The following is a 12,348-nucleotide window of genomic DNA, read 5'->3' on the forward strand; positions in this document are numbered from 1 at the left end:
CAAAAAAAATAAAAAATAATAAGGGTTTGGATTATAACAGGAAGCAGATATTGTGGAGCTTAATAGTAAGTGGGAGAGCATTTTTTGAGCAAGCAATATAGGGAGTGCACTAATGATGAGGGACAAAATGATAGAATGGTTTCATCCAAAAGGAGCATAGAGATGTAATTTCATGTAAGGAGAGAGATAAAGAGAAGGGTGCTAAGTTCCCCTACATAGTCGGCTCAAAGAATTTTTTTCATCTTTAATATGTATTGATAAGAAGAGTGAAGCTTCATTCAAGGAGAAACCCCCTCCCCCCCCACAATCAAAAAATGAAAGAAAGAAAAAAGAAACGAGATTAAACGGAGTAGTATCATATATAGACTTCAAATATTAATCTTTCTAGTCTTTCTAGCTAGATGGTGAGTAAAGAAACAAAACACCAATCCTTTTTTACCATTTTGAAGAACTTTCCCCTTAAAACATAATCCTTGATGTCTATTAGAAAAAGAAATACCTCCCATCACCAGTCTTGTACTCACTGCTATAGCTTTTATTTTTAATATTTAGTTTAATTTTTTGTTTTTTAACGTTTAAAACACATTTTACTGTATGTTTCCCAAAGATACTTAAAAAAACAGTAAACTTCAAATATTTTCGTTCTAAATACCTTTAAAACACATTTATGTTTTTATGGCGTTTTTTAAGACTTGATTTTTGAACATAATGTCTACTTAATTGACCACATATCTTTCTCCCGAAATCTGATAAACCTGATTCTTTCACCAATTTAAAGCTAACGCAATGGACTATATTTCTCATAATATTACCTTCAACTCAAATTCAATTTACAAAGCCCAAAATTAAGCTTTATACTGACATATTTGCTGAAAAATATTTCTAAAGTGATAACTCCTAACTCTAACTGAACATAGTTGACTACGTTGACAACAATGAACAACACCATAACCTAATCACATTGCTCAATAAGACTTTGGGTATGTGCGGTGTGTGAATTTAAAATTGGTGTTGGATGATATTTAATGATGTCTTAAAACTTATAATGAGACATAGGATGTATAGACATTAATGTTAGATATTGTAGTTATTTTGAACACTATATGTAGATATCCATATAATAATTCCTTAATTTATATGAGTATAGTGCCGTTTATTTAGTCCTGTTTGTTTGAAATCTACACGTTTAAAACCCATACCGTTTTTTTTTCGATTTTTATTGTTTTCTATTTTTTTGACTGTTTATTTGACCGTATCATTCGAAAAAAATTGTTGTTTAAAACCCGAACCGTCTGTTTTCAATTTTTTTTCGTTACTGTTTTTTTGCTAACCATGCTCCACACCACTGGTGTGGATCTCCCACATCCCACCAATGACCACATATAGAAAATAATTGAAAAATCCCATGTGTACATTGGCTGCTCCGAAAACTTCTTTCCTTTAAAATACAGACATATAGAGTAGAAGTCGATTGACACTTCAAAACATACACTAACTTGACAAACCAGATAATGGCAGATGATGTATTCAACAAAATGCATGGATGACTCCCCTTCTTTGAAAATTAAGATCCTTAATTATCTATCCAAGGCTACGATCTTAAGAATTGTAACTAGAAACTACATTACTGATGCATACGCCGGCATTCTTAAACCGGGGAGAAGGCGGCCTCGACGATGACATGCTTTCTCCTAGGCAGTCCCAAGCCAAGCAAGTGGCTCAGATACGGCTTTCCATCCTTGACAGTCACGGCGGTGGCCACCCGATGCAAAGGCCCGGAGTATTTGGCGACCACCTTAGCCGTCTCCCATCCATCCAAGCTCTCAACCAATCTCCCAGAAGGTGTCGACCCTGCAACCACAAGCTTTGTAGGAGACAACAGCTCTATGCCATCACCAAGGACCAGAGAACCTCCTCCAACTAACTTAACTAACTTAACCTCCACTTCTTCTTTATCCCCCAAATGATCTATCTTAAAGAGATTGCCAGTGAAGGTGTGGATGACCAGCAAGAAACCCTTTGGATGGTAAACTATCCCATTGAGTCCTACAATGTTCTTGTACCAGTCTTTGGGGTGGAAGAGTGGGCTTCTGATCACAGATATCAGGTCTCCCTCCACTCCTACCTTCCATATCTTGTTGCCCTTGGCATCTGTAATGTAAGCATTGCCATCTTGATCTACTGCTACATCATCTGCGAATGCCTTATCATCGCCTAACCATTGATTTTCAACCGATTAAAATGAGTTCATGATTCATGTAGAGAGAAAATTTGAGATTAATGTTGAGTTAGAATAAATGACAGGGTTCAATTTGGAAATTAAACAATGACAAAAGTCCTGAATCGGTTGGACCGATCAAAATCAATTGATTTAGCCTGGATGGAACCAAATCGAACCTTATTGGTTTAGCTTCAGGCTACTGTTTTATGAAACCGGTAGTAACCAAAATCAGACCAAACCCGATAAAAAACTGAACCCGGACCACTAAGAAATTGAGAAAAAAAACCCCCATAATTTTGCCATTTTTTTCCCTTATACATGCATGAAACTTGAAACCAGATCAAAACCAAAAACTTCCTTAATGATTTGGTTTTAGGTTCACCCAGTAACAGAATAAATTGATTCAACCAGATTTAACCAAACGATTTTTTTTTTTTTTTTTTTTGGTAAGAACCAACCCATTGACATCCTTGAACAAAAAATGTGGTAGTTATGAAAATGTAGCAAAATCCGATAAGGTTTAAAAACCCGGAATTGGACATAAAACCACCCTTATCTACCCTGTAAATACTGGAAACGCTTCTGAAAGATTTTTATGTGAATAATAACACTGGAAACGCTTCTTGGATCTGACAATTCTGATTCGGATTGATTGAAATAGGGATCGGGATGGGCCAAGTCGAATACCAACTATCCGGCTGAATCAGCTGATTGTATTGATTCGATCGATTAATTCTTTGAACCATGGCACTATCAGCAGACTCTGATTCTGGACGTTCCAGAACAACCAATCTGGGCTGCATTTGCTAGTCATTTAGTTTCAAAAACGACGTTTCATATCAAAAACAGAATTTTTAGTTTCTGTGTCAAAATGCTATTTTAAAACCAAAAAAATTAGTGTTTGGTGAATCTATTCCAGGAACGATTACCTTAGTTGTTCACTTTTTTTATATTTAGAACGAAACCGAAATGACAAAAACTTGTTTTGTCATTCCATCATTTTGTGTTTCTAGCGATTTTTTTCTCCTTTTGCGTTAAAAAAAAAATCGAAAAACACCAAGTTAACAACACCAAACACTTTATTCAGTGTTTTTTTTTCCTAGAATGAAAAATGATAAAAACATTTTTTTACATTTTTCTGAATGACCCGAACCATAGCTCTAGTGTTTTTTGGGACCAAATAGCTAAGGCTGCGTTTGGTATCTTTCTTTTGGAACATTTCTGGAGTTTTTTTTGTTCTAATGGAACGTAAAAGTAGAATCTAGTGTTTGTTGTGTTTGTGGTGAAAAACGGTTTTTTTTGGAACAAAAAGGGAAAAAAAACTGTAGAAACGGGAAATGGCATAACAACAAAAACTCGTTCCGTTATTCCAGTTTCGTTTCAGATAAAAAAAAAAAAAAGAAGAAGAAAGGCTCCGTTTGGTATCGTTCTAAAAAAACGTTTCTGGAATTTTTTCGTTCTATTAGAACGAAAAAATGGAATCTTCTGTTTGGTGCACTTATGATCCGTTCCTGTTTTTTTGGAACAAAAAGTGAAAAAAAAAAACTGAAAAAACGAGATTGGACAGAACTCCAATCTCACAGTTTTGTTCCATTTTACAAAAAAAAAAAAATTTCCCGATAAAAATCTAAAATTTTGAAACACCATTTTTTCGTTTAAAAACTACGTTTCGACACAGAAACTAAAATTTTCGTTTTTAACAAGAAACGGCGTTTCTGGAACAGAAACGATACCAAACGGGCCCAAAGGAACAATATGGGGCATTTTAATAAAATCGTTCCTGAAAATTTACCACAAACCCGTCTTCCACCGTCATCGCTGCTGGTTGCCGATCGGCCCTCGCAACCTGCTGGTGAATGCCTGCAAGCTCTCCTCAACCTCATCTTCCACCATCATCGCTGCAAGCTCTCTCTCTCTCTCTCACACCGTTGCTTACAAGCTCTCTCTCTCTCTCCGCCGTCGTTAGGGCCTGCAACTCTCCACAAGCTCACTGCAAAGCCCTCTTCCTTACAATCTCTCTCTCTCTGCCGGTTCTATCTCCAGCTCAGGCGTCTGCAAGTCATGGAGTGACGCCATTATTGGACTCTATTGCTGGAGCGTCATCGATATTGAGAAATGGTGTCGGCGCTGCAACAACTCTGATCGCATCGTCTATTGTTCGCAAGCTTGTTGATCGCAGCAGAGGAACAGTAATCGCTTCTCTGATTACAAGTTCAGTGAAGTTAGGTTCTCCTCCATTGCCAAGTTTCTCCCTTGTGTGCTAATCTGGTTCTCTTCCTCGTTGTCTCTTCTATCTCAAACTTTTTTTTTTGGGTGGTATGACGAGAGTAGTTCTAGGGTTTTGACTTGTGGTCAACTGGGGTTGTGCTTGGGGTTTATATAATCAAAATGTTGTCTTTACCATTAGATTGTTCTGTTTTTTGAATTTTGTTTAGGGAGCTTCAGGGAGTGAATTGAAGAAGAATTTAAAATTTTTTTGGTTGTTTTTTTGTGATTACCAATCATTTTTTTTTTTTTTTTCCTGAAACTGTTCCTGAAACATATTTACCAAACATTATTTTTTTGTTTAAAAACGATATTTGATACAGAAACTGAAATTTTCATTCTTAACACAAAACGTTTCCAGAAACGTTACCAAACTCTGCCTAAGTTTTCAGACCCGTGGGACGGATTCTTGGGGTTTTGGGACCAACTCCGTCGGAACGATTCACGCTAAATTAAATCTGAGAAATGTCACAGATGAGTTATGAGTCGTGACTCACCTGGGCGGCCGTTGAGCTGAGTGAGGAAGAGGCGCTTCCAGGTGTTGAGATCGTAAGCAGCGACGGCACCATATCGATTGCCGACAACATCGGCAATGGCGACCAGGATACGGTTCCTGGGACGGTCGATCACGATGCCCAACGTAGCGTTCCCTGAAACTTCATCGTCACGGACGACGGCTTCCTCCAGCAAGACGGTGCCGGAGGTGTGGTCTTGAGGAATGGGGATCTGGGCGAGACCGCCGTTGAAGCTGGAGACGAGGAAGCGACGGTTGAGATCGTCCCATTTGCTGCTTTCCCTCAACCATCCAAGGCTGTGGTACTCGTAGCAGAAACCCTCCGATCTGATCCTCCTCTCCAACGATATCACGAAGGCCAGAGGAACCGCCGTTATAAGGCAAATCACTACCAGAAACTTCAAAGAGCAGAAGAAAGATGATGGTGCGGCCATTGAATCAATCAATCGATCGATTCGATCAATGTGATGAACTGAATAGATGAATAGAGAGAGAGAGAGAGAGAGAGAGAGAGAGAGAGAGAGAGAGAGAGAGAGAGAAGGGTTTTTGTGATGGTTACCTCAGATCTACTTATGATGTACGAGGAGTTTCTGGTTGAAAGTGGTTGGAAAGGGGTTGAGGAGAAGAATTTGGGAAAGTTCGAAAGGGATGGGTGAGAAAAAGTGGTTGGATTCCAGAGAAGAATTAAATTTATGAAGCGGCGAGGGCTGTCAATCATCAGAAAAATCGAAACTCTCCGCTGGAATCCTATGGCGTTCCACACATTAATTTTGTGAATCTACTCGCCTTTTCTTCGAACGTCGAACCTCGGATGATCTTTACCAAAAAAAAAAAAGCTTTGGATTTGAAAATTTTACCCTATTAACTGATGGAGGCTAAAACTCAAAACCCAAATCTGATTGCTGCACCCATTGAGAGGACAGAGTGCAAAAATGCTTCAAATTCAGGATTCAGAAAGGGAACATCAGCTCCATCCGAAGTCCATCTAGTTTTTAGGTTTGAACACATCAAATGGGGTCATAGATATTGGAATCTAATTAAAATTGGGAGGACTGAAGATAAAGGAAAATTAAGGGGAATTAAGGAAATATTTAATATGATTGTGTATTTTATTGAAAGGAAATTAAGGAAAAATGAACTGAAATTATTTCACTATAAAAATTTTTTAAAAATTGGATACTAAATTTTAGTTTTTTTTCAATCAAATTTATTGGATTTAAAAAGAAATATTAAAAGTTAGTTGATCATATTTAGTAAAAGTTTGATGTACTTATACAATTATTCATAAAAATTTCTATTTTGCTTTTAAAATTATGGAATGAGGTTAAGTATGCTATCGGTTTTCTTAAAACTAACAATTTAATCAATGAGAGAGTTAGGATGAGATGACACAAGTCTGGATATCCTGATTGGCACACCAAGCCTTTTTTTCTAAAATTATTTCATTTCTTTCCTATCTATTTTTATGAAACCATAACTTCTTTTTACAACTTTATTCATAATTATCAAGGCAATTCCTTGGCCACAAGGAGCTTTTGAGTCTGACGCTTGGGTTTTCTTATTTTTTATGGTACTTTTTTATTCATTTTTTTTATTGTTTTTATTTGTTTAGTGTACAAAGCATAAACAAAGTTTTTCCTTATCCAGCAAAAACACACGAGCAGGATGTGACCCCCTATCGCTCTCTCTCTCTCTCTCAAGTGTACTGAGCAATCAATACTATGTGAGGTTTACAGTAAAATGGTGCATGATCATGCACATAGCGGTTAGATAAAAGTAAGGAAAATGCACCATAGATCTTCATCTCTCATTCAACAGTTGTTATACAATCATGCCTAAAACCTTTTGCCCTTTTGTAATATGCGATATCCCATAAAAACTTGCGGAAAAACAAAAAGAACGCTACCTCCTCATGTATCTTATGCCCACAAATATGGGGAAGTGAAATCTCGTTGTGAAAAGACACTCATGCCTTGTCTCCACTTTCCATATGTGTGGGCGTAATGTATGAACACTCGGAGGTAGCATTTTTTAACCCAAAACTTAAAATACCATGTACGGATGCACATGCTAAATGACAAGTGATCAATACATACTCATGAATAAAGTGATAAACACATTTATGGAAAAAAAAAAAAAAAGGGATAGTTCATGCCGTCTGCTTCAAGAAAACTACCGAATGAGTAGAAACATCAAATGAAAGGACAAAAGAGGGCAAGAGGTTTTTCACTAGGAGGGGGAGAGAGAGGTAGACACAGTTTGGACAACCTGGCACTGTGCCCCACCTTTACCCACCCTTCCCCCCACCCACCCAAAAAAAAAAAAAAAAATCCAAACTTCCCATTTGCTCATGCATGGCCATTGGATATTTGGATTGGTCTATGAGACACTAGTTGCACTTGATAAAAAGTCAAGAATACCCTACTTAATAACAAAAATTACAAGTTTGCCTCTACCCAAAACTATCCATCCTCTGCCATGAGGTTCCGAGTTTTTTTTTTTTTCCTGTGGGTGCAAGGGGCCCACTAGGAGCCCAAATCCCCAAGCCGCACTTCCTTCCTTCGGCATGGGCCATTAAACCAAACAAATATTTGTTTCTATAATTGATGGGCCGTAAATAACTTTGCATGGGCCTAGGGCTCCTGAGAATACGCCACTCAATATGTATAACCAATCATTTCATCCCTTCGAAAGGTATCTAAATGGCTCATGTTCTCTAGGTTGGTGGGGTAGGGGGAGCGCATCAATCAGGGGCGCCGAAGGACTGATCCTAATTGAATCCGGTAGTCCCTAACATCTACAAGCCGATTCTAGGGTTTTCTAGGTAGATTTTGAATCTTGATTGCAAGTTTCAAATCCTAAGCAGGAAAGAGGATAAAGTGATTCAAAGACCTTTTTTCTAGAATTCAGATCAGGCTCACATATAAAAACAATCTCATACATTTTTAGTTCGTAGACTTGAAATCCATTAAATGAAGAGAGAGAAAATAGATTTCAAATTCATGAACCAGAAACGTATAAGATTGTTCTCGTAATGAACCTGATTCAATATATTTTTCCCATATCTAATAAATTTGGTCACCCTTTGTATTCAATGCTTTTCTACGGTTTAATTCAATGGGTGATTATTCATCCACAAATGAATATATGGGTAGACAAGGGAGTGGTTGGGTCACCTAGGGGGTATCTGACTTGGTCACCAGAACATATAGGATCAAAGGCATTAGAGACATTTATGATAGTTATTATATTGTTTTGTGTCAGTTGTTAATGTTGAGGTACATATTACACAAGTGATACAATACCATCAAACTACATAAGAGATTATAATATACAAAAATCCTTTGTAGAGTCAGTGAATGACATTGAGGATTCAACGACTAAGGTGCATGTCAGGACCCTCCCAAATCAAGTTACAATACTATAGGAAGCTGAGAGATATGAGGGAAGGAAGAGAGAGGCTTATAAAGTTGGGTGGTGTTATTTATAAGAGAAAAAAAAAAAAGTTGGGTGATGTTAGCCTAGTCACGGGATGCAATTGCTTTCCAATGCTATAATTTAAGGAATTTTTTATTTTAAATTTTAAAAAAAAAAATTTAATTTTTTTTTGGTTTTCTTTTCCCCTTGATTAAGAAGGGTGTGGGTGTGGGGGTGGGGGTGGGGGTGGGGGTGGGGGTGGTAATGGGAAACCAAGTGTGGAGCCCCCTTCTTTTGATCACATTATTGTTATTTAAATGGTAATTAGGAGTAAGGACCCATGAGGCGCCGAGGCTTTGTCTCGTTGGATTAATGGGAGGGAAAATGAAAATAAAAAAAAATGGAAAATTTTCTTATCATTACCAACAATAATTGTAATTGTAATTTTTTAGTAAAAGGTGTTGTTTTATGAGTATAAGGGCAGAGTAAAAGACTTATCTGAATTTGTTGTATTTGTATCGGATGAAGTATGAATTCACAACGCGTAGTAATCCTTCTTTTTGAGTTAGAAACAAACAGAATTTGAGTTGAGTCGTATCAGAATGGTACTATCCTTAAGATTTTTAAATGCCCCTAATTGTGCAACCGAGTTGACCATTGTATTTATACTTCCAAGATAAAATAACTTCTAATCACATAAGGTGTACTCCAATATGTGATTACACAGGTAGTCCGAAAGCTATACTCATTATCAGACACAAAAATACTTGAAAGAATAGAACACAAAGTGGGAAGAACAACAACACTTATTTTAAAATCCCCTATATAATTTTCAAACCATCCATAGAATATATAGACAAAGTACATTAATTTTCACATATGGGTATATTTGATCATATACAAATGTGTTTGTACATGTATAAAACGTCTTTGTACACGTGCCTATATGTATACAAGCGTCCCCGTACACATATAAGAGTGTCTGTAAACCCGTATATAAATGTGGACCACATCTACAACCATCCTTGGCACGAGAAATATTTAGAAACTTTGAAATTAAATATAAATAAATCCAACAAAGGGAAATTAGTAATCTTTTTTTTAGTTAAATTTAGATAAAGAGGAAAAGAAAAATTATAATATCCCTTGTTTTGGGTTAAGGACAAGGATTTTGTTTGTTTCCATACAATAAGGAGGAAATAAAAATAGTCTCCATGCATTATACTTTTATTGTTACACTATTATACTACCACTAAAATTTTAGAAGGGAGAGGGAGGGGGAGGGGGAGGGGAGCTCGACCCTCTTAGTATTTATGATACACTTAGGCACTGTTTGATAACGTTTCTCCTATTTCTGTGTCTGGAAACAATAGATATGTCTTTTCACTTTTTCGGAAACAAAAACAAATTTTTGGGTGTTTGATAAACTTGTTGCTCGAAACATTTTTTGCAGACATAATGTCACTAAAAAACGCAATAGTATCATCGGATGCCCAAAAAAGAAAGAGGGTTATGTTGCCTCTTTTTAGGTTTAAATAGTTGAGAGATTTATTGGGCACAACAAAATTTTTTTTTTTCCTCTCAAATTCGTTTATAGAAATGACAAAATAAGTCGGACTTGTTTCATCAAAGTCGTTTCTAAAACTAAAAATAGGCATAAATTTTGATTTATGTTTCTAAAAACGGGTGAAACAAAACAACTTTATCAAACAATTTTTGAATTGTTTCTCTGTTTTTGGGAACAAGACAACGCAGAAACAGAACGTTGTCAAATGGTGCCTTAGGTTACATCATGAAGACACTCATGAGCAACTCGCACTTATACACGAATTCTAAGACAAACAATTCAAAAAAAAAAGAAAAAAAGAATTAGGGAGAAACAAGAGGTTTAATGTGGCATAATTGAATGCCTTGCTAACTCTATGGTTTTTTTTTTTTTGGCAAGTCAAACTAAACTCGGCAACAAATCGGTAATTTTCTTTCGAATCAAACCCGATTACAAACCAAAAATTTTCTTCCAAATTAAAATCAATTGAAACTGAATTTCCCCTTGTCAGTTTGGTTTCGAATTCATCCATTGATTACTTGTGAGGTAGTTTAACAAATTTGAAAAAAAAATAAGATTCAAATTTACATTTAAGTCCCATATGGGGCTAAGCACCATTAGTCATATCCATAGTTAAAGCATTGACCACTTTACGACCTTTTTCCGTTTCTGCTTTTAAACAAGAACATTATTGGAGAAAGGGAAAGCAATATCTTTCCATCCATGGAATGTGGATTTTAGTCTTTATTATTTTATCTACTTAAGATCGATTCAATCTCCAAAAGCTTTGCATCTGCCTATTTGTGGAGTTAAAACACTAATTTGAGCATCAATATCGACGTTGATGCAAAACTCACTTGGATTTCCATCACAACACAAAGCAAGAGAGAGGAGAGACAAAGAGTCAAAGGCATGTGATTTGTCCTTTAGAGACATTAATGGTGAGTTCGTGGGTTGTCTAGATAAAGAACGCACAAGTATATGGTGGGCTCTCATTAGAATGAGACCCACTAGCTTTGAATTTTTTTTTTTAATAAATTATTTAAAAACATGTTTTCTTTCATCCATCTAAGGTGTCAATTTAGAATCAAAATCAAAACTAATAGTTTAAAATTTATTGAATCTTAACCCAGATTTTTTTTTATTCATTTTAAAAAGTAAAATTTTATTTTATTCCATTAGATTTTGGCTTACAATGAAAACCATTTATTTGAATGAATCAAATAAAGTTTAATCTTGTAAACGGAATTGAATCGAACTTAAATCATAAGAAATCCTACAATTATGTATCTTTGTTGAGTTCAAGGATTAAAGTATCGGTATCGGTCATCGTATCGGTCGGTCAAAATTAAGATACGTATCAGAGGGTATCGTATCGTATCGGAGATACACTAAGATACGCTAAAGATACACACATAAATGGATAGAAAACATTTTTTTAAACATTTTTGCATAAAGAATTTGTTAAAAAAAGCTATTGATAACATGTATTATGCATAAACACTAAATTGAGGGTATCGTACTAAGAATTCAAGGTCTGTAGTTGTCCCATAAATGTAAAATCCTTGTTCCCAACTTTGATTTCCACTTTAGTTAGAGAGAAATATGGCTGACAGCAACTTTGGAACAAAAACCCTTCAAAAAATCTTTTTTTTTTCTGAAAAATTACCCATATTGGCCATTATATGACCGTAGCGCCGATACGTATCGATACTCACCGATACGTACCGATATATATCGATACTCACCGATACGTGCTGATATATACCGATACGTACCGATCGATACATACCGATACTCACCGATACGTACCAATACATACCGAAACGTACATTTTACCTCAATTTTATATTTTTCATAGAGTCGTATCGAGGCATGTCGTATCGTATCGATGTGTATTAGTGATTTAGTGGTGTATTGATGCATATCGGTATGTATTGTAGGATATATATCGATACGAAATGATTTAAAAAATTCAATGTATCGTATCGGTGTGTATCGTATCGGCCGACTAAATTTAAGATACGTATTGGAGGGTATCGTATCGGTATCGGAGATACTTAAAACCATGGTTGAGTTGTATGAAATGATTTATTATGGGTTTCTTTGTTGAGTTATGTAGAAAAGGTTGAAAGATATCAGATTTGATGGGTTTCTTTGATGAGTTATGGGTAAGAGAGCACTACTCGTTTGCACAACCACTACACCAACGCATAGACTAATGAAAGGTCACACGGAGGCATCTTCAATGCATGAGGTGGGGTCAATACATTATTTTTGCTCTCGCTTGCATTTATGTGTAGATACATTTAAGCGGATAGCTTTATTTTTACCTATATTTAATCCTTGACATCTCCACGTTGAAGTAGGAGAGCCGATCCCATG

General features: G+C 36.1%; 1 protein-coding gene across 1 annotated transcript; it reads right to left on the reverse strand.

The window, feature by feature from the left end:
• Nucleotides 1–1,393: 1,393 nt before the first annotated feature.
• LOC122087283 lies at nucleotides 1,394–6,006 on the reverse strand. The gene is made up of 2 exons (XM_042656362.1): nucleotides 4,984–6,006; nucleotides 1,394–2,214 (listed from the first exon to the last, which is right to left on the reverse strand). Exons 1-2 carry the CDS (start codon nucleotides 5,432–5,434, stop codon nucleotides 1,649–1,651), a joined length of 1,017 nt encoding a protein of 338 aa, XP_042512296.1. The 5' UTR covers nucleotides 5,435–6,006; the 3' UTR covers nucleotides 1,394–1,648.
• Nucleotides 6,007–12,348: the final 6,342 nt, after the last annotated feature.

Source organism: Macadamia integrifolia, chromosome 8, assembly GCF_013358625.1.
Source record: "Macadamia integrifolia cultivar HAES 741 chromosome 8, SCU_Mint_v3, whole genome shotgun sequence".
NCBI lineage: Eukaryota > Viridiplantae > Streptophyta > Magnoliopsida > Proteales > Proteaceae > Macadamia > Macadamia integrifolia.

What these genes read in the sequence shown, in the direction of transcription:
- LOC122087283 (XM_042656362.1), bottom strand. Translation starts at nt 5,434, where the DNA reads ATGGCCGCACCATCATCTTTCTTCTGCTCTTTGAAGTTTCTGGTAGTG. An exon ending in TCAGCTCAACGGCCGCCCAG is followed by an intron (nt 2,215 to 4,983) that starts GTGAGTCACGAC and finishes ATCAATGGTTAG; the next exon opens with GCGATGATAAGGCATTCGCA.